The following is a 23,846-nucleotide window of genomic DNA, read 5'->3' on the forward strand; positions in this document are numbered from 1 at the left end:
TGTATAAATGTAGCACCCTGATGTTTAGGCAGGGTTGCTCCTAAATTTACCTGCCAGGTGTAGTTACCTTGGCTCATTGTTAGGGATCAATTGAGTTCACCCTAAGTCTGAAATTGCTGCACTTCTCTATTCTGCTAATGGGTGGCCGGGTACCTGGTGACATTAGATAAGAGAAAGGCAAAGCAAGGACAGATTGGGAGTATATGGGGTATCTCAGCCAATGGGCAGGGGTTTTCTTAAATCCCTCGGCCTGCTGAGAGAACCTATATTTGGGTGCAGTCAAGTGATTGGGCTTCTGTGCCACCTGGATGGCTGTCTGGGTGGATGTGTGTTGTACTGCTTGGGCTGCTAGGCCGGAGTTTGGGCCTATCCCGGGCACATCTGGCTGCTAGGCTGTCTGAGGGCCTATACAGAAGCAAGAGAGCAGCATAGGGTTGGGATTGTAGTCCAACCAGAAGTGACGGTTCTGCCGTCCGGAGAACCTGTCATGGTCGGAGGTAGAGGGGAAGCTGTCGCCACTAAGGGACCAAACACCTTATTACCAGGGACCACAGTGAGTAGCTGAAGCAAGCACCAGAGCGGTATTCTCACCAACCGGGGATGGTGAAGAATCAGGAAACTTCAGCAGATGTCAATCCAGGGACCCAGCCAGCGGAGGTGACACTTGCAGAGCAGCCTTGTGTGTCAAGCCAGGGACCGAGCAGGCCAGTGGGGTGAAGCTTGAGAAGTATCTGGAGTGCCAAGCTAGGGACCCAGCAGAGAGACTGGGAGCTCAGTGGGTTGAGAACCTACAAGAAGTGACTGTAGTAAAAGTAAAGGAGTTCATTACAATTTGTGTTAGGAACTGTTCTAAGACTGTTGCCATAGGAGACAGCATTCCTACACATGCAGATGTGGTGTCTTGCTGGATGCCTTTCCCTGCATGGCTGTCTACCTGTAGAAGTCTAGGAGTCTGCTAATTAACCTCCCTGGCGGTATTCCCGAGTGTGGCTCGGGGTTAAAATTCAGTACCATTAGCGGTAACCCCGAGCCACACTCGGGATCGCATTGCAGGATCCTGGGGCAGCGTTACTTACCTTGTCCCCGGGATCCTGCGATGTCCCCCGCAGTGTCCGAGGGCTTCGTCCTCCTCCGAAGCCTCTCTGTGCCAGGCTCCGTTCCCTGCGAGCGGCGCGACGCACGGGGGCGGAGCCTGGCGGCAAATTCAAAAAAAAGTAAAAAATCATAACACATACAGTACTGTAATCTTACAGATTACAGTACTGTATGAAATGATTTCACCTCCCTTTTGTCCCCAGTGCTCTGGCCCATGCCCTGCATGCAGTTTTACATGATATACACTGTTCTTTCTGCCTGGAAACTGGAGATTGTCCATAGCAACCAAAAAGTGTCCCTTTACGTCAAAAGTGGCTTTAGACCAGCTAGAAAACAGCGATAGTAAATTAGAACACTTGCAGAATTGAGCGATAGTGAATTGTGGGGAAATTTATTTTATTACTATTTTTTTTAATTTTTTTTAATTATTTATTTTTATTTATTATATTATAATTTATGTTTTTGTGTTTCAAACTTTATCATACCCGGGATATCTACTAGACTCTGGTTTGGACAGATTTAAGTGTGTTATTGTTAAGATTTACAGACCTACAATATAAAACGCCAAATTTCCATGCAAAATAATTGTACCGCTTTCAGCACCTAAAATCCGAAAGAATCATACCGCCAGGGAGGTTAACATTGCAACTACCTAAGGGTGTCCTGGCCCTAACCATCTTTTCCAAAGTTCTGTTCAAGAGAAATAAAATCTCTTTGCATTTAAGAAGTGTCTGGCGCCCATGAATCTATATTGCATTACAGCCACTATGCCTTTCAACCCACTCTATACTGAAGGAAGTCAGCAGCTCTTGGCTCTGGAGGTTCTCATTAGACTAAAAGAGGCCTGGGATCTTGCTATATATGTAAAACCTGCAACTCCCACTGTGCCACATCCTTGTCGATAGTTAAAAACATAGAACAACAGGAAAATACTTGTTCAAAAAAGGGTGGACTTTACTGGCACAACATGAGAAAATACAGCAATAATTTTAAAAAATCCATATAGTTTATTGCATCAATTAAAATCACATTAAAAAAGAAGACAAACACCAATTAGGGGAAATATAGACATTCTACCCAAGCTGGATTGGAAATCAATTTAAAAAAAATCTATTGTAAAGTGATGCCTAAAGCATAATACATTGCAGGTGTGCTTTTCCAAATCGCACCGTCAACACATTTTGCAGTAGACTCGGGTTAGTTGGATATGTCAATCTACTAAATACAGCAGAAAAGATTGTAAATATTAGTCAAACATTTGTAGCAGTCACATAAAATTACCCAATAGGGTGTGTTCATGCTCATATCAGTATGGCAGTGCGGCAAAAAGCTGTGCATATATGAGTCTTTTGGGTGGACATAGGGGCCCAGAGGAACCACTACCCCCAAGAGGATATGGAACTCTGCAAATAATGGGCTAGTACCTTAAAATAAATATGAGTCAAACACTCCATATTGCAAGTAAGAAGTACATATACACCTCTAATATAGTGCCTAACCTATACTTACAGATAAAGATTTTATTCCATAAACCACAGAATAAAGTATGCTAGAACAGGATATTAATAAAGTCACTTGGCAATAAATGTGGTTGATCATAGGTTATATCATTATGGGGAAAACTACCCATAAAATTCATGCCTGTCCAGATAAGGACATACAGGGAGAGATTTACTAAAACTGGAGCACTCTGTGAATCTGGTGCAACTGTGCAAGGTAGCCAATCAGCTTCTTACTTCAGCTTATTCAATTAAGCTTTGACAATAAAACCTGGAAGCTGATTGGTTTCTATGCAGAGCTACACCAGATTTTGCATGCTCCAGTTTCAGTAAATCCCCCCTATAGTTGGAGCTTAGGGTAAATTTTATAATCTACCCTACAACAAATTTTGCATGAATCAACATACAATATAATGATGTCTTAGTAGATTATGACCTACCAAATAAACAAAGAGGAAAATCATTCATATGTATACATCGCTGGATGAGTGGTGATCACCATGTGCTGGCAGATCTCCCCATAGTATCTCACCTAAAATAATTATAGGATACTAGGTTTAATGAAAGCCACTAGCCACTCCAAATATAATAGAGTCCTAGCATGTCCTCTCACCTGTCTTTTCCACTTGCCACACACTCACCACCAATACTGCAGGGAGCCGACTCTTTAAATACCCCAATTGCACCATGATGTCCCACCCAAAAGCATGAACATACCCTATTGGGGAATTTTATGTGACTGGTATAAATAATTTTTTGACTAATATTTACAATCTTTTCTGCTGTATTTAGTGCATTGATACACCTAACTGTTCTGTGGAAGCAGTCTACTATGAAACACGTTGACGGTAGGATATGGAAAAGCACACCTGCAATTTATTACGCTTTCTGCATCATTACTATACAATAGATTTTATGAGGTGTTGATTTCCAAACCAACTTGGGTATTTACCCTAAGCTCCGGTTCACACAGGGGCGGCACGACTTGCAGGTCGCCTCACCGAGGCGACCTGCACACGACTTCCACGGCGACTTGCAAAACGGCTTCTGTATAGAAGTCTATGCAAGTCGCCTCAAGTCGCCCCCAAAGTAGTCGCTCCTATTAGAACGGTTCCGTAGTACAGAACGGGAGGCGACTTGTCAGGCGGCTAGGTCGCCTGACAAGTCGCCCCTGTGTGAACCGGCAGTGATTGGGGTTTATCTTCTTTTTTAATGTGATTTTAATTGATGCAATAAACTATATGGATTTTTTATTCTTGCTGTAATGTCTCATGTTGTGCTGGTATTGTCTCATTGTACTTCCTCTCTTTGTTTTTTTTCCTAGTATGTGCAGCCCTAGTAAAGCTCAGTGTATAGTTCAAACCTATATACAGAAAGAAAGACCATTGATGTTGAATGTACTTTTACCTTCAAAAAAGCCAGAAAAACATTCTTTGTATATGCCAAGCTGGATTAAACGGCAATAGATTATCTTTCCATGTAACTTTTTTTTAGAAGAGTAAAGTCAGTGATTCAAAAGCCCCAAAACCACTGGATCAGGGTGAGAGCCTTGGAATGATTATATTTAGAAGGTGCGGTGGGTAATGGCAACCTCCATATTTCTTCAATACAAGTTTCATTTAAAATTATATTAGATCACTCATCTAATAAATAAAGGATGAGCCATTGATAGACCAGGGCTTTGTGGTTTGTAAATACTAGTAATAAAACTGGTTTCCTCAGTGAAAGTGAAACATTTAATTGATAAGTGTGGGTGTGGAGCCATGATGGGAAACAGGTGAAAACAAGTCATTTCTTGTTTTAATCTTTTAATTAAAATACATATATTGTTGTACATTGCAGCACAAGCGCTGGATAAGATCTGGAGAAAAGGGAGGTTTATTCCTTGTCACAAATAATTTGGGGTGACATCACTGGAGCCTTGCTGTATCTCTTAAAAGGGGAACTCCTTTAATCTTTCCCTCATTATCTGCTGTTCTCTGTACCTTCTGCATCACCAATACCCAGAAAAACACTGCCACCATGTGCGAGGAAATGCTGGGCTGCTGGAAACTGATTTCTTCTGAGGGCTTTGATGTCTATATGAAGGCTCTTGGTAAGCCATTTAACTAATATATTCTGTATTTTTTCTAGGCTACTTAGTCTTGCAAAACTGCAAACTAACATTTAATTTTTGATAAACTTTTTGGGGTTTTAATATACATTTGATCTTTAGATTAGCCTGGAAATTTCCAAGATCGTCCAGCTTAAAGTTTGTACACAAATTGTTTTCCTGCAGTAAGCTAAATTCAACATTTTGAAAAATTAGCTTACCGAAGAGTTATTGACAAATCTTTTTCAAAGAAACCTGTGCAAAAAAAAAAAAGAAAAGTTTCCACTGCCTTTCTTCATTTGAAAATATAGTTGATTGGTTGTTATGATCAATTGGGTTTAATATTTTATCAGTCTTAGTAAATGCATGCATGCCCTATGGCACTCTTATCAAAACATGTTGTTGCCAGAGATGAAAAGAACTATGGTAATGCCCTGATGCAAACTCTGAGACCCACTCATACTTATGCAAGCCTTTTTTCTCTCAGCATTCTTTGGGAAACCCAATAGATCAATCAGTATACTGCCTGTCAGTTGGACAGGGAAAAACAGAAGGCTCGGTATTTCCAAGAGGGTAAACCCCTCGACAGAGCCACAGTTTAGCTGTCATAAGGAGATAGGATGTCTCTTCAAAGCTTCTTTTGCTAGTACAAGTCTGATGTTTGAAGATTTATGTTTCTGAATAATCAAACATCAGATTCCCAGATCTTGGAGACTCATTATCACAGTCAACAGCAAGCTCGGTGCCATGCTTTTGTCACTAACCCTAAGGGATTCACTACAGCCTCTGCTACATTGTCATGGATAAGTAGCTTTCATACAGCTCAGTATAACACAGGGTGTCCAAGCCCTGGAGGTCCTTCAGCTTAGTTTTAAATTGTGGTACAGCCCTGAAGTTTCACTATTACATTGGCAACCAGTGGACTGAGCATCATGGTCCAGGTGTGTTTACAGTCTACCTTCTGGGAGTGGACAGTTGGGTGCTAGACTTCTTAAAGGCTAAGTTCACCTTTCAAAATAAATAAATAAATGAACATATATTTGCAGGTAAAAAAATATGTGCATTTATGATTCTTTTTTCTGGCTCCTCCAGAGCATTGCATCCAGATGTCAGGCTTTTGCACAGTCTTCCTCTAGCTATGTGCCCATATCCCCACACATTCTTTCTATTATAAAGTTAGAGGAAGAATAAATTAACCAGGAGCGTGCTGACTAGTGCTCTTGCAGCCTATTCAAACTTCAAGTAGGTCTGCCATGGTGGCAGAGGAGACTTCATTTTTTTCATGTACAGATCTCTGTGAATGAATGACGTGGCTGTGTGGGTGGAGCACCTTTACAGCCGCGCTGTTTTTAAAAAGTGACAGCTGGTGTGGGGAGAAGATCCCCTGGCCGCTGTCACAGAGAGGGGACCTCTGGAGGCGGAAGGTGGGTTACACGTTACACCCTAAATATGGATGTAACATGCTCCTATGGCCCCTTTCACACTGGTGGAGTAGGTGGATGACAGATCCATGTCCGCTTCGCTGGGCTGATGGGTGGAAACGGACCGCCTGTCCGTTTTCATTAGACTGTTATCCGATCCGCCAGACAGATAGGGAACAGATCCCCATCCATCTGTTTTTAGCGGATAGGATTGGATCGGATATCAGCAAGACAGATATGTCCACTGACGTCCACTGCTCCATAGAAAGCAATAGTTGGTCCGATCGAATCCGCCTGAAAAACTGACAGGCCGGACCCGATCGGTCCGTACATGTGAAAGGGGCTTAAAGGTGAACCTATCATTTAAAGTACATTATATCTAATGCCAAAGTTCAATTGCATTTGTGAAACGCCAGTATTTCTTCTAAATCCAGATACAAGTAAACAGTTTTTTGTATATATATTTTTGAAAGAATTTTGTCTTTTGCCTGGAGATTTTTCTTTAATGTAATCATCTTGTAAATGAGCAATTTCAGCTGTACATAAAATATGCAATGCATAAACAAAGGTTATTTTAGGTAAAGAGATATAGGCAGCTGAATTTATAAACTCATCTTCTATGTGAATTTAAGCTTGGCCTTCCCTTACCAGAAGCCTCTCAATGTGCCCATTTAATGTGATGGACTGCCTCACTTACCAATAGAGAGGCATATGAAGTGTAAGTAGGTGGGACGAGTCATGACTTTTCAAGGCAAAGTCATGTTTTGCTTATACCCTGTTTCCCCGAAAATAAGACCTAGCGTGATTGTTGGTGATGGCTGCAATATAAGCCCTACCCCCCAAATAAGCCCTAGTTAAAGTCCTTGTAGGTCTTATTTTCAGGGTGGCTTATTTTCGCTGAAACAGGGTAGGGCTTATTTGGGGGATAGGGCTTATATTGCAGCCATCACCGACAATCACGCTAGGTCTTATTTTCGGGGAAACAGGGTAGCTTTAGCTGCCTATATCTCTAGAGCTACTTGTTTTAATACAAAGCTTGTACTGAAATTACCCCCCCCCCCCCCATATCCCCATATGCTCATTTTGAATTGTTCAGGCATACAAAATAACGTGGCTCACCAGCGTTTTTTAAACGTTTTTGATCCATTAAAAAAAAAAACTTGAAAAAAACGTTAAAAGACTCACTGCAAAGCTACTGGCGTTTTTATAACGTTATTTTAACGTCCAGTGTGCATGGAGCCTAAGTCATGTTTTGTTTGGGGATCAAATACTTATTTTACTCACTGAACTGCAACTCAATTTATAACATTTATATCCTGTTTTTTCTGGATTTTTGGATGATATTATGTCTCTATCATTTAAAATACACCCATGATAAAATTATAGACCCTTCATTTCTTTGTAAGTGGGCAGACTTACAAAATCTGCAGGGGATCAAATAATTATTTTCCCCACTGTAAAGAGTTAGTTACATCTATTATATATACAAAGAGAGGAAATTTAAATAATACATTTAAATAATATATTCCTGAAACCCTGCTTCGGTGAGTCACTGGTCGAATAGGGGTGTAGAACTTATCACCATGTAAGTATGGTTACCAAGAATTACATTTATAGGTGCAAAAAAATTACATTTTTAAATGAGGCAATATCATTTATGCCTGCCAAGCTCAAAGGCATGTCACATTCAAAGGCAGTGGTGAAAAAATTCTAGATACTTTGACAGCATCAGTAAGAAAAGGAAGTAAGAGCAGACCTTTCTTCAGCCAAGGACCCCCTCCCACCAACCTGGCATGTATAATATATGATAACTAAATGATTGTATGTAAAGGAACCAAGGGTTCCAGACCTTCTAAAACATTTTATCTATCTTAAACAGAAGGAAACACAGCACGCTGGCCTTGTGAAGTGTATATAATTATTTATTAAAAATAAAATGTAATAATATTCACAAACATAAAAGATCACATATAATATAAAATTAGTCACCAGCACTCATGGGCAAGAGAGTGTGTTTACTACATGGACAGGAAGGAAAAACAACCAACAGTTACCTTCAGTGCAACCACGGTGAATATCAATAGGTCATGCTGAGAATGGTCGACATGTTTTTGATGCCCCATTCTCTTTCATCAGAGCCTGAAGGTTTTGGGATACTTTACCTGGACATCTTGGATCATACTTGTAAAACTATGGGGCTATTATGTCTGTGGGTTTTGGCAATATTCCCTTATGCTCGCCAGTTTTTCATGGAGCATTATCTATTAAATGTTGTTTTTAATTGTGGCAATGTTTATCATTGGTGATTTTGAGCTTTCACGTTCGCTGCCAAGAACATATAAAAGAAATGTTTGGGACTGCCTTGGGCAGTCTGCAATAGGTTCATTTAGCTAGGTAATTGGGGCTTGTGACTGGCTGGATGTTGGTGCCAAAGCCCCAAGGTCCTGCCCCGCTTCTTCATAGATAGGACCCACTGCTGGTAGTGTGTAAGCCTTCACCATATTGTGCCCAACTAATTGCCAGAGGCCTTCCCATGAAAATCCCTGGCCATTAGCCTATACTGTATATTCTTAACCATTTCAATACAGGGCATTTATACCCCCTTCCTACCCAGGCCAATTTTCAGCTGTCAGCGCAAACATTTTTTGTCATTTTTTTTCCCCACAAATAGAGCTTTTTTTTGGTGGTATTTTTTTCACCTCTGTTTTTTTTTTATAATTTGTGCTATAAACAAAAAAAGAGTGACAATTTTGAAAAAAAAAAAAAAACCACAATATTTTTTACTTTTTGCTATAATAAATATCCCAAATGTAAAAAAAATAAACAAAAATGTTTTCCTCAGTTTAGGCCGATAAGTACTCTTCTACATATTTTTGGTAAAAAAAAATCACAATAAGTGTATATTGATTGGTTTGCACAAAAGTTACAGTGCCTACAAAATAGGTTATTGATTTATGGTATTTTTATTTTTTTGTTTTTTTTTTACTAGTAATGGCGGTAATCTGCGATTTTTATCATGACTGTGACATTGTGGCGGACAGATCGGACACTTTTGACACTATTTTGGGACCAATGACATTTATACAGCGATCAGTACTATAAATATGCACTATAATTATTGATTACTGTATAAATGTCACTGGCAGGGAAGGAGTTAACACAGGCGATCAAGGGGTTAAATGTATTACCTAGCGAGTGATTCTAACTGTGGAGGGATGGGACTGGCTAGGGGAGGAGACCGATTGGTGTTCCTATATACTAGGAACACACAATCTGTCTCCTCTCCCCTGACAGACGTGGATCTGTGTGTTTCCTGCTCTGTCACGAGCGATCGCGGGTGCCCGGCGGACACTGCGGCCGGCGAGCACGCGCATCGGCTCCTTGGTGATGCGGCGGGTGAGCAAGCGCCCCCCCCCCCCTTTACCGCAGGGAAGCCAAGGACGTCATATGACGCCTGCCCAGGATGGGAGATGCAGGCGTCACATGACTATAGCCGGGCAATGAAGTGGTTAAGAAAGGAATGATTACACAAATGTTAAGGCTTCCACACTTTACAGATGTTCTGCAAGATGGCAGTGACAATTCACATCACTTCACACAGACATACTATCGGGAGTCGCTTGGCATTCTTTGCCAATCACATATAGTGAATGTACCATAGCAGTGGTTATGTGAAAGGAGCACATTGCACATCACTATCAAGACATCTTCCCTTTAGTTTAAAGAGGTTGTGTGTATACCGCTCAGGTGAGCATCTAATTGCAGACCAGCGTGGGTTCTTGCCCAGGCTCACCACCACAAACATATAGAATGAAGAAAAAATTGGCCACACACCACCACAGGACTGATGCAAATAAAATACTTTATTGTCCTTACAGACAGAGAAGCAAAGCAGGACAGGTTGTTGATGCCTTTCACACTCAGATCAAGTGCTTAATCGTAACCATTTTTCCATCTTCCCTTTACACGGTCCAAGCACACTGAAACAATGAACAGTCTAGGGGATGTCTTTTTGTGGTTTATTGCTGAGTACATTTGGAGAGGGTTATATGGCACACCCCAGAACCACTAGTAATAACAGGAGGACACTCTTCTCTAGTGTGAAATCTCCACCACAATTCTCCTGCTAAACTTTGAAGTACAATTCTCCCCACTAGAGACCAAGGGAGGTAGGGACCCCATGCTCTACGCCCTATGTTCCAGAGCTTATTAGAAGGCAGGCAAAAGCAATCAAACCTTCAGCCTGTGAAATCCAGAACAGCCAAAATAAATCAACAACTGCTCCAATGCTTACAGAGGAGCCAAAAATACTAAATTTACCTAACATCCTGGCAACCTAATTAGGAAGGTGCTACATGTGAAACATCCTGGCTGTTTGCAGTAGGTTGGCCAGGCAAGAGAAGAAAGTAATACTGCTCCATGTTGGTCCACACTGCTACTAGCTACAATCCCAGCTCATTGCTGGGAATGTAGTATAAAGGATGATAGATGACTGCACTCCTGTTAAAACAACTTCTTTATTATTTGTAAATCCACTAAAACAATGACAACAGACGAAGTGAGACTCCTGACTCATTTAATGCTATTCAGTGCTTAATCATAGAATATACATTGTAGCACAAAGCTTCTGTTTAAACACACGGCTATAGGAGAAGGCTACATGTTTATGGAGATGACACATTGACAAAACCAATATGCACAGATTGATGAAGAAGTTTAACCGCTTGCCAACCAGCTGCCGTCATTATACTGCGGCAGGTCGGCACGATCCCGTGAGCCATCGTAGCTATACATCGGCTCCTTTAAGCGGGATAGCAGGCGCGTGCATGCGCCTGCTGCTCTCGGGGGTGCCGATGCTTGTGGCCAATGATCGCAATGACTGCCGGCCACGAGTGATCGCGGGCACGAGAGGCAGAACAGGAAGGTGTGTGTAAACACACAAATCCCTGTTCTGTGAGGAGAGGAGAGAGAGATTGTGAGTTCCTAATAGCTAGGAACCCCTTCCCTGCCAGTGACATTTTTAGAGTAATCAGTGCATTTTTATAGCACTGATCGCTGTATAAATGCCAGTGGTCCCAAAAATGTGTCCGATATGTCTGCCATAATGTCACAGTCCCGATAAAAATCGCAGATCGCCATCATTACTAGTAAATAAAAATAATAAAAATGCTATAAATCTATCCCCTATTTTGTAGACGCTATAACTTTTGCACAAACCAATCAATATACGCTTATTGTGATTTTTTTTACCAAAAATATGTAGAAGAATACATATCGGCCTAAACTGAGGAAAAAATTTGCTTTTTTTAAAAAAAAATGGGTATATTTATTATAGCAAAAAGTACAAAATATTGTGTTTTTTTCAAAATTGTCGCTAAATTGTCAAAAAATAAAAACCGCAGAGATTATCAAATACCACCAAAAGAAAGCTCTATTTGTGGGAAAAAAAGGACGTCAATTTTGTTTGGGTGCAACGTCGCACGACCGCGCAATTGTCAGTTAAAACGACGCAGTGCCGAATCGCAAAAAATGGCCTTGTCATTCAGCAGCCAAATCTTCCAGGGCTGAAGTGGTTAAAGATGGAGAACCCAGCATTAAATACAAACTGCACAGTGGAAGACCATCAATGTTGGACAGCCTGCACCCCTCCTTTGTCAAAAGACGGGCACATTGCTTTTGCTTGGAATCCATTATTTACCTGCAATGAAAAATAATAAGTGGATTTACAATAGAGGAAGAGTGACTCTACCAATATCAGAAATTTGAACGACCTATGTGAGCTAATAAAATAATTAGGACCACTTTTGCATTACTGCGGTACAGGCCTCATACATACGCTTTAAACACAGTGTTTATATATCTATTTTCAAAATAATCATTGTCCTCTGTTTTTAAAAAAAATGAAATTATTGATGCATCTGAAAGGTTGTGGAGGGAGGCATTTTGAGTATTTGTGGGAGGTGGTCTGTGGTAAGTATTCACTTTTGTGGATAAAAAATTCCAGATTATCAAATTCACTACATGATCTATCTAATGTAATTCTGTAGAACTTTTGGGGTAGATCAGTTACTTTTTTTGGTGCTGTAAAAATCTCTCTACAATATACAAAACATCTGACAACCAACGTTCAGCAGAAATTGAAGCATATTTAAGATTATACCAACAGTTACTCCAAAGAAGGTTCAGGGCTCTCAGTAGAAGACCTGGGGACATGTCCTACGTACCGGGGGATAGAGATGCTGCTGACATAAAGAATAGGATGGATATTGTGTTTAGTTGTGTACAACCTACATACATAATGAGGTCATTATTTTTGCCTTTTGTCCTTTCATATAATGTAATGTCATTTTACGTTTAGTGAAGCTTTTTATGTTTTACTCTTTTGAAGGTGTGGATATGGGTACCAGAATACTTGTAAGTCCTTTGAAACCAGATGTGATTATCAGTAAAAATGGGGATGACTGGTGTATAAAAACAGTGAGCAGTTTGAAGACTACAGATCTCTGCTTTATACTAAATAAAGAATTTGATGAAGACACAGCAGACAAAAGGAAATGCAAGGTGAGAATATTAACAGTATTTCTTGACCAGAATGGGGAATCGACCGAATGATAAGACAGGGAGTAACTGTAAGTTGTATTGTTTCTAAACAGATACAAAGTTTGATGCAATAATGCAATAAAAGGTTCAGGATGGCAAAAACATGCATGTCTTTTATATCCACTTCAACTCCGGAAGTTTTTACCCCCTTCATGACCAGGCCATTTTTTTGCTATTTGTCACTGCGCTACTTTAACTGGCGCTTGTGTGGACATGCAACACTGTACCCAAACAAAATTTGTAGGGTTTTCTTTTCAAACAGATAGAGCTTGCTTTTGGTGTTATTTGATCACCACAGTTTTTTTTATTATTGTGATATAAATAAAAAGGACAGATTCAAAGTAAAAATATCCACTGTCACTGTATTAATGACACTGTCTGGGAAGGGGTTAACATCTAGGGCAATCAAGGGGTTAAATATGTGCCTATGTGTATAATGTGTGCCGCTTATTGCTAATGATCTCTGAGTTTCTCATCCCTGCTTTGCAGGGATGAGAAACTGACAGATCGCTCCCTTTGTACAGAGCTCTGTGTTGCATGTCAACATAGAGCTCTCGGCTGTGAATGTACACTGCCCATTAGCAGGTCCAGGCCGTGAATCATTGGTCAGGACCTGCTGACAGGCTCTGCGCATGCGCACCCCCTAAACCAGGAAGTAGGCAGCAACATACAAGTACCTCGCTTTGCCTATAGCTGCCACCCGTCTGCATTACAATGCACTCAAATGTTAAGTGGATATGTACATGTGTAATTGAAGACTGAAGAAATAAGACAGTATACAAATTAAACATAAGTACATTCATTTATTACAGGTACTCATATAGCACCATCAATTTACGCAGTGCTTTTACATATATATTGTACATTCACATCAGTTCCTGCCACCAAGGAGCTTACAATCTAAGTTCCCTAACTCACATTCTTAAATGTAAATGGTGGAAAGCTGTGAGAATGCTATCATCCTGATCATAACATCAAAAAATTCCCTCCAATGGAGTAAGGACTATTATGGGCAAATCAGACATATAAAATTCCAAAAATATGGCTTATAAAGCAATATAAATGTATCACATTCAGATTAAAAATTAGATTATAAAATAATATGGCTTGTGAACATATGTGTAATAGCAGTTCAACATTATGATTACCAATACATAAACCAAAACATATGGTAGGTATAAAGGTATTCTATAATGCAAAAACAACAGTAAATAACCAATACATACATACATACATTCCACCAGCTCATTCCCCACAGTTACAACCTTTTGTACCACCTGCCCCACCCTATTAGATTGTAAGCTCTTCTGAGCAGGGCCCTCTTAATCCTATTGTATTGTATTGTATTATAACTGTATTGTCTCCCTTTTATATTGTAAAGCGCTGCGTAAACTGTTGGCGCTATATAAATCCTGAATAATAATAATAATAATAACATTCAAAATGCATGTGATAAGCAACAGAAGTATATAAAAATATGTAGAAAAATAGTGCACACATTGTATAGGTACTGGAGAAGCCAAAAATCATAAAGACAAGAAATTATAAACTCACATTCATATATATACATAACAGAGCCAAAAATCATAAAGACAAGAAATTATAAACTCACATTCATACATATACATAACAGAGGCAATTTGGACAGCAGTCAATTAATCTACCAGCATGTTTTTGTCAAGTAGGAGGAGACCAGATTACCCTGGAGGAAACCCGCTCAGGCACAGGGAGAACATCAAATTACACTTTCAATACAATTTTTTCATAACTCCGAGGAGCACTAATAACTGTTTATATTTGCTTTTTTGATGTAAAAATAAGCTAGCCATCACATACTGTCACACTCTGTTGACTGTCTATGGCCTGCCTTAAGCTGCATTCACACCTGAGCAATTATGTGCTTGAAGCTCAAAAACGCTGGAGGAGAAAAAATCAATTATTCTCTATGGAGATGGTTCACATCCCCACTCCAAATCGCCTGAAGCTCAAACAAGTTCTGGAGCTTTTTTTGTTGCTCAAATTGGGCAGATTTGGGTGTTTTTGGCACATTTGTATTCCCATATAGAAATAAATAGAAACGCGACATTTTTTTTTGTGTGCAATTGCGTGTTTTGTGGTGCGTATTTGTGCAATTTTCTGCTTAAATGAAAAATTTTAAGAATTGAAATAGTAATAATGTATGAATAAATAAATTTAAAATAAATACAGAAGTAACAAAGATAATCATAAATAACAAATAAATAAAATCAATGAATAATATGTAATAATACATAAATAATAATTAACCCCTACTCTTAAAAAATATTAATAATTATTATTATTAATAATAATAATAATAATAATAATAATAATAATCATAAATAATAATACATAAACACCCAACCCCTAAAAAATAAATAAATTACTATAATAAAAATAATTAATAATAATGTATTTATTTATTCATTCTGTGTTAGGGTGTTTAGCTATTTATTATTATTTTATTTTTTTAAGGGTTAGAGGCTTGAATTAGGGAGTAATTATTTATGTATTTATTATTGCTTAGTATTCATTTATTGAATTTAATATAAATTATTTATGAATATTTTTATTTATTTGTGTATTTATTTTACATTTATTTATTCATTTATTATTATTGTTATTATTAATATTATTAGTAGTAGTAGTATTATTAACACCCATAAAAAAAAAAATATATATATATATATATATATATATATATATATATATATATATATATATATATATATATATATATATATATATATATATATATATATATATATATATATATATATATATATATATAACCCTAACCCCTAATCCTAACTCTAACCCCAACTTCTAATCCTAACCCCAGCCTAACCTTAATTCTAACCCCTTACCCTAGCAAAAAAAATAATAATAAATGAATAATAATAATTAGAAAAGGAAAAAAAAGCTTATGGAAAAGCTAAAAAATCTGAAATGCCTAGCAACAAATGATGCAACAGATGATTGTCCTTTCTATTGACTAATAAAAAAATGCAAAGCTCAAAAGCGCTGAATAAAAACGCGCAAGTCGCGCATAAAAACGCGGCAAAATCGCGCATAAAAACATGCAAAAAAAAAACGCCAGAAAAACTCTCAAAGATGCTACGCTCAGGTGTGAATGCAGCCTAAGAAGGAAAAAGTGGCATTAATCAAATACACAAAATGTACCAGTTTTTGTGTTATATAAATATTTGCATAATTTTGACTAACCTCATTTAAAGCTCATATCTTATTGTATTATTTGTAAAGCAATCCTTTGATAAAAGCCTTTGATCATAGCAGTAGAATGCTTTTTATTGTATGTTACAGACTATCTTTAAACTGAACGATGGGAAATTGATACAAACCCAAAAGTGGGATGGCAAGGAATCCATTATAACACGACAAGTTCAAAACGGTCAATTGATAACGGTAAGTAAGCACCATGGCTTTACCTTATGGACATTTTTTCAGTGCACTGAAACAGCCTATAAAAATATGTTTTTACTACATCCAATACTGTTAACAGAAGACCTCCAAACCCACAAAAACCAAATGCCCAGATCCTACAATTGGAATAACTAATAATATCAACAAAAAAGAAAAAAATATGTTCCACTGATATAAGGCTGCAAAAAACTAACCATTATCAACTTATATTTTTACACATTTAAACACATTTTTTTTACTGCCAACCAGGGGCGTACCTCGAGCATTTGGCACCCGAGGCGGATCCTATATCTGGCACCCCTCCCAGGCAGGCAGGTGGGGCACCGCACGTCGATGTTCTGACATCAACGTTGAGTGACGTCACATGTAGCGCCTCTGCGCACTGTGGCCCAAAACCGGGAGGAATCCTCCTTCTTCTGCTCCCCTGGGCGGCCAGGCCCCTCCTCTGCAAAAAGGCCCCGTCCTACCCAAGGATTGTCATCAGGTGCCAGACAGAAATACATGTAACTGGCAGTGGTACACTTACTATGTGCTACTGCCAGAGGCATCACTAGGCTTGGTGTCACCTGGTGCAGTAAAACATGGTGTCACCCCCCCAAAAAAATTATTTACCTGTTTTCTGAAAGTACGCCAAAGATGCAGCATGCAGGACTTTTGGTGCGCTTTCAGAAAATGCAGAAAAAAATGCGCAACCTAATAGGAATCTATAGGACTGAAGTTATAACTGCATGTAAAATGTGGGAAGACACCCTTTATATTACACAGCCCCATACCTATGGACCCCTTTACATTACACAGCCCCCATACCTCTGGACTCCTTTACATTACACAGCCCCCGCACCTCTGTCCCCCTTTACATTACACAGCCCTCGCACCTCTGGACCCGTTTACATTACACCGCCCCCCCAAACCTCTGGACCCCTTTACATTACACAGCTCCCTCACACACACACCTCTGGACTCCATTACATTACACAGCCCCCACACCTCTGGACCCGTTTACACTACACAGCCCCCCACACCTCTGGAGCCCTTTGCAGTACACAGTTCCCCCACAACTCTGGACCCCTTTACATTACACAGCCCCCCCCACACACACACCTCTGGACCCCTTTAAATTACACAGCCCCACCACCCACACCTCTGCACCCCTTTACATTACTCAGCCCCCCCACCTCTGGACCCGTGTGCATTACACAGCCCCTACTCCCCCCCCCCCCCCGCAGCGCTGTCCCTTCCTACCTTATTCGGGCATGCAGAGTGGGAGACACAGGAGAGCAGGGAGCAGGAGGCAGAACGGGGTGGTCCTAGCAACCAATTACCTGCTGGCTAACTTGGAAAGTTAACTCTGGCAGCTCTCGCTGTCTATTCAGCGCTGCTGTTTCTCTGTCCTATTCTGCCTCCTGCTCCCTGCTCCTCTCTCCTGTGTTAGTGAGCGGCGGAGGCAATCCAGCAGTCGCCCCTGGTTGTCACCCTGCTTGGCCTGACATCCCCCACCCCAATGTGTGGCACCTGGGGCTGACTGCCCCCTGTTGATATGCCACTGCTGCCAACTGCCATTCAAGTTTTTTTATTGCAGAAAAGCTGCAATACATGAGTGGATGTAAACCCGAAAAAAAAATTTTAATCAACCATTTAGGCCCCGGAAGATTTGGCTGCTCAATGACCAAGCCATTTTTTGCGATACAGCACTGTGTCTCACTTTTCATAATTACACCCAGTAATGCTGAATGAGCTCAAAGCTTACAGCCTACTTGTGTTACCTGACTGCTCCTACCAAATCCCTACCCATGTCACCTAACTGCTCCCACCAAGTCCCTATCCGTATCACCTGACTGCTCCTACCAATTCCCTACCCGTGTCGCCTGACTGCTCTACTCGTGTCGCCTGACTGCTCCTACCAAATCCCTACCCGTGTCACCTGACTGCTCCTACCAAATCCCTACCGTTTCACCTGACTGCTCCTAACAAGTCCCCACCCGTGTCACCTAAATGCTCCTAACAAGTCCCTACCCATGTCACCTGAATGCTCCCACCAAATTCCCTACTCGTGTCACCTGATTGCTTCCACCAAGTCCCTACACAAGTAACCTGACTACTCCTAACAAGTCCCTACCCGTGTCACCTGACTGCCCCCACCAGGTCCCTACCCGTTTCACCTGACTGCTCCCACCAAGTCCTTACACGAGTCACCTGACTGCTCCCACTAGGTCCCTTACCGTGTCATCTGACTGCTCCCACCAGGTCCCTACCTGTGTCACCTGGCTGCTCCCACCAAGTCCCTACTCGTGTCACCTAACTGCTCCTACCAAGTCCCTACTCGTGTCACCTAACTGCTCCTACCAAGTCCCTACTCGTGTCACCTAACTGCTCCTACCAAGTCCCTACTCGTGTCACCTAACTGCTCCTACCAAGTCCCTACTCGTGTCACCTGGCTGCTCCCACCAAGTCCCTACTCGTGTCACCTGACTGCTCCTACCAAGTCCCTACTCGTGTCACCTGACTGCTCCCACCAAGTCCCTACTTGTGTCACCTAACTACTCCTACCAAGTTCCTACTCATGTCACCTGACTGCTCCCACCAAGAGATGAAAGGGGGGTGTTGGAGGAGAACACGGGCACTGGAGGAGGAGGAAGACACGGGGGACAGTTGGGGATGATCGGTGCAGCGGGGGACAGCTGTGAGCACCGATCTCCCTGCATGGCTTTTCATCAGCCGCTTCTCCTTCTCTCCCTCCTGCGGCTATCAGCTGAAAAGCCATGCAGGAGATCGGTGCTCACAGCTGTCCCTCGCTGCACCGATCATTCTGACTGTCACTGGACATTCATGTGTATGTGTGCAGGACTGACAGGGGGCCCTGAGCGCGCTCTGCTTTTGCCCAGAACGCGCTCTGCCTCTCCTGTGTGTGCTCTGGCCAAGGGGAATGTAGAGGTAGGCATGGAGTTTGCTGATGTCATGATCCCACCCATCGAGCGCCGCACAACAGAACCGCCCACTGAATGCAGAGTTTTTTCGGGGCTCCAAATAGAGAGGGGGGAGATATTTGAAAGGTAAGGATACATGCAGAGGGCATGTTTCTCCTTATAGTTCAGCACTATGCCATTACTTTATAATTGATGAGAGTGGGTTTACAAATGCTCCTCTGTCCCTCTGGTGTTATTGTCCAAAGTCAATGTCTCTTGCCTATAGTAGACTTTAGCTGCATGTCTACAAGCATGCATTTGCTAGAACCTTGTTATGCCTGGATTTTTCTCCCTACAATTCTATTACATCCTGGTCTCTTTGTATTGCTTCCTTTATGTGAAATCCCCAGTGTTCCTGTAAGTCCCTCTGCTTTCTATTAAAACTTGACCACACTATGCAGAAGAGCACACCGTGGTCAGTTCTCCAATTACGCTGTAAACTCAGTGTAATCTCTTCCAATGATCAGACTTGTCTGACATGCCCCTCCCTCCCCTGCACAGCCATTCACTGGGAAGCTCACTATGCTGCTGCTTCTCCTCCCCCCAGCTCTTATGCAGCTGAGAACAGAGGGAATGTGATCACTTATAAAAAAGGAAAAAAAAGGTACAGTATTTAAATGTTTTTTTTATATCTATACAAAACTTTTTGCCTTTTATTTCTATTTTAAACTAAATGAGTTGTTTTACAAGGTGATTGTATACAATCACTTTAATGAATAATTTATGGTATTGCTTTTCTCAGACCACTCTCAGTGCAGATCCTGGTCTTTAAGACCCTTCTACTTCTTCTATAGAACCTTGTCCCCAGTACTAAAGCCACCCTGTTTTGCCTCTGGCCCCCCAGGAGTTCTTCCCACCCTTATGTGACAGCGCTATTTTGCTAAGTGGCCAATTAAAAAGCACCAGCACTGTCACTATAGAGGAAAGGAAGGCTCATCATACCTGGAAGTACTGGGTATTCCTTCTCACTCCCAGCATTTGAATAGAGCAATGGGGGAGGGAAGGAAAGGTAAGTTTATGGTGTTGGCATGAGCAAAGCATGGGTTCACTTTAATTCTTTTTTCTTTTACTTTAAATGTGACTAATATTTTTTATTTATTTTTTTTTTTTTTAAAGGATTGCATATGTGATGATGCGAAGTGTCATCGGGTCTATGAGAAAAAATGAAGCTTCAGACATCAATATGCTTTATACAGCATAAGTTCAGTGTCTTAAAGGAGAAGTGATTTTTAAAACACCTTTAATAAATCTGTGAAAATAAAAGAGGTTTTCAGAAATCTTTTACTTTTCTTTCTCACTTTCAACAACCAAGGAACTAATCAGAATGAATTACTAGGAATCACTTTCTGTTTACTTTAAACATTCTTTCAAACATGATAAGAATTTGGCTTCAGCTATGTGATACAGAGTTACAGCAATCTTCAGTAGGTATATTAGCATTTTAAACATTCATGGTTCCAAAATCTTGTTCACGGCTGACTGACTGGCTGAGGTTTCACTAAGGGCCTGTCAGCATTTGGTTCAATTTAAAATCCTTTTCAGTACTACAGCTAGTTTACATACACTTACCGGCCACTTTATTAGGTACACCTTGCTAGTACCGGGTTGGACCCCCTTTTGCCTTTAGAACTGCATTAATTCCTCATTCCATAGATTCAACAAGGTGTTGGAAACATTCCTCAGAGATTTTGGTCCATAGTGACATGATGGAATCACGCAGTTACTGCAGATTTATCGGCTGCACATCCATGATGCGAATTTCCCGTTCCGCCACATCCCCAAGGTGCTCTATTGGATTGGGATCTGGTGACTGTGGAGGCCATTGGAGTACAGAGACCTCATTGTCATGTCCAAGAAACCAGTGGTGAGATGATTTGAGTTTTGTGACATGGTGCATTATCCTGCTGGAAGGAGCCATCAGAAGATGGGTAGACTGTAGTCATAAAGGGATGGACATGGTCAGCAACAATACTCAGGTAGGTCATGGCATTTAAATGATGCTCAAATGGTACTAAGGGGCCCAAAGTGTGCCAAGAAAATATCTCCCACACCATTACACCACCACCAGCCTGAACCATTGGTAGGATGGATCCATGCTTTCATGTTGTTTACACCAAATTCTGACCCTACCATCTGAATGTTGCAGGTGAAATTGAGATTCATCAGACCAGGCAACATTATTCCAATCTTCTATTGTCCAATTCCTGTTCTTAGCTGACAGGAGTGGCACCCGGTGTGGTCTTCTGCTGCTGTAGCTCATCTGCTTCAAGGTTCAATGTGTTGTGCGTTCAGAGATGATATTCTGCATACCTTGGTTGTAAGGAGTGGTTATTTGAGTTACTGTTGCCTTTCTATCATCTTGAACCAGTCTGCCCATTCTCCTCTGACATCAACAAGGCATTTTCAACCACACATCTGCAGCTCACTGGATATTCTCTCTTTTTCTGACCATTCTTTGAAAAACCCTAGAGATGGTTGTACGTGAAAATCCCAGTAGATCAGCAGCCTATCTGGCACCAACAACATGCCACATTAAAAGTCACTTAAATCCTCTTTCTTCCCCATTTTGATGCTCGGTTTGAACTTCAGCAAGTCATCTCCACCATGTCCAGATGCCTAAATGCCAAGTTCCTACCATGTGATTGGCTGATTAGCAATTTGTGTTACCTAGCAATTGAACAGGTGTACCTAATAAAGTGGCGAGTGGTGAGTGTATATAGGCCACAGCTTAAAGTAAAAGTAAAGTCTACTTTTGCACTTGTACCTACAAGTAAGCCTATAATAAGGCTTACCTGTACGTACCGTGAATATCTCCTAAACCTGCACTGTTTAGGAGATATTCACACTGCATACCCGTGCTGTCCCTTCAGAGCCCCGTGCTGCTGTCCATGACTCCCGCGCGCATGCACGGGAGTGACATCATCGTGGAGAGGCTAATCACACGGCGGCTGCCGCGACCACGGAAGGAAGACCAGGTGAAGATGGAAGCCCTCTCAGCTGTGACAGCGCTGTGCTGGAAGGCTTCGTTCTAAGCCAAGTATTTCATAATGTGCTAGTATGCGACACAGTGGAAGATTTGTCCATCTGTGCTGTAGAGTGTAGAAAGAGGAATACGTTAATTTTTTTGTTCACCCTGCAGTGTAAAGCCAGCTTAGTTGTGTTTTTAAAGGGTAACTCCACTTTTATAGGGGGAAAAAAAGCAAATAAAGGAAAAAATAATATTAATATCATATACAATTGCTACACAAGTCATATTGTAATTGAATGTTATTAAAAATTACCTTTAAATTTTCAATCTGTAGCTGTAATTTTCTGTAAAATTTAAATGCAATATGGCAACCTGGAGTAATTCTTTTCAAAAAACGCCCACTAGAAATGTCATGTGTGATTGGCCCACTGATTTTCCCAGAAGTCTGCACTAAGATACAGGTCAGATTTTGGGCATCCCCTGCGACAAAAATGGGATTTTTGGTGAGATACTTCCAAACAGAAATCACGTCTAAAGGGATTCAGACCCTGCCACTTTCCTCATTAGAAACCTGTAAATGCAGCATCTGATTGATAATTATAAAGTCACTCCCATTCACATTCACTTCTGCACACGGACACAGATGAAACAAACAGCTATTTCTTCAGAATAACAAAAAGGTAGTAATGCAAACAAACACAGTTTGTTAAAATTCCCGCAATATACATAGATCTCCCAGAGATTTTTTTTTCCCAACAAAAGTAGAGATACTCTTCAAAGATTACCAAAAGCTGCATTTGTGTGCATTTGTATGTGTTAAAGGGACCTGTGATTGCAGGGTAACTTTTACAAAATAAGTCACAAAAGAAAGAAGTGCTTACCTTTCCAGTGGCAGCCACATCTTTGCTCCATAATCACTGCAATTACTCGACCATCGGATGAGTCAAATACTTGTTCCATGAAATCCAGCTTCCTTATTTTACCAATAGAGCATATGTCCATTAAAATCTACGTAAAACTGATCTTGTGTCAGTGGGGTAAAATATGCTTCAATAATAGCATAAAAAAATACCATTCGACTTCACCCATCATGCTAATGCCACATTTCTTAATGACAGTGGACTCCATTCACTAAAGCATATCTCATGAGGTATTTAGGGGATCTAAGACATTTTTACTAAATATACCATGAGATAATGAAAACGTCAATTTGCTGTCCCTTTATGAGGTATTTACTTCAAAAAGCAAAAACAAACGGTAAATTCACTAAAGGAAATAAATAAATAAATAAATAAATACATGAGTTAAATGTGGTCCAGGTATTCTGTATTTAAAGAATGTAAAAATATAATAGCCAATTTGAAGTAGTCTCTGCCTTTTTGGATCAGTTCTCTCAACAGCAATGCATAGAACTTACAGTGCCTTGAAAAAGTATTCATACCCCTTGACATTTTCCACATTTTGTCATGTTCAATCAAAAATGTACCGGTAAATGTATTTTATTGGGATTTTATGTGATAGACCAACACAAAGTGCCACAAAATTGTGAAGTGGAAGGAAAATGATAAATGGTTTTCAAATTTTTTTACAAATAAATATGTGAAAAGTGTGGCGTGCATTTGTATTCAGCCCCCATGAGTCAATACTTTGTAGAAGCTCCTTTCATTGCAATTACAGCTGCAAGTCTTTTTGGGGATGTCTCTACCAGCTTTGCACATCTAGAGAGTGACATCTTTGCCCATTCTT

General features: G+C 40.5%; 1 protein-coding gene across 1 annotated transcript; it reads left to right on the top strand.

Moving 5' to 3' along the window:
* The first annotated feature begins 4,431 nt into the window (after positions 1-4,431).
* LOC141145297 (myelin P2 protein-like) lies at positions 4,432-20,409 on the top strand. Its single transcript, XM_073631868.1, has 4 exons — positions 4,432-4,689; positions 12,496-12,668; positions 16,050-16,151; positions 20,249-20,409. Exons 1-4 carry the CDS (start codon positions 4,617-4,619, stop codon positions 20,297-20,299), a joined length of 399 nt encoding a protein of 132 aa, XP_073487969.1. The 5' UTR covers positions 4,432-4,616; the 3' UTR covers positions 20,300-20,409.
* Positions 20,410-23,846: the final 3,437 nt, after the last annotated feature.

The sequence above is a fragment of the Aquarana catesbeiana genome, linkage group LG05, assembly GCF_042186555.1.
Source record: "Aquarana catesbeiana isolate 2022-GZ linkage group LG05, ASM4218655v1, whole genome shotgun sequence".
In the NCBI taxonomy this organism is placed as follows: Eukaryota; Metazoa; Chordata; class Amphibia; order Anura; family Ranidae; genus Aquarana; species Aquarana catesbeiana.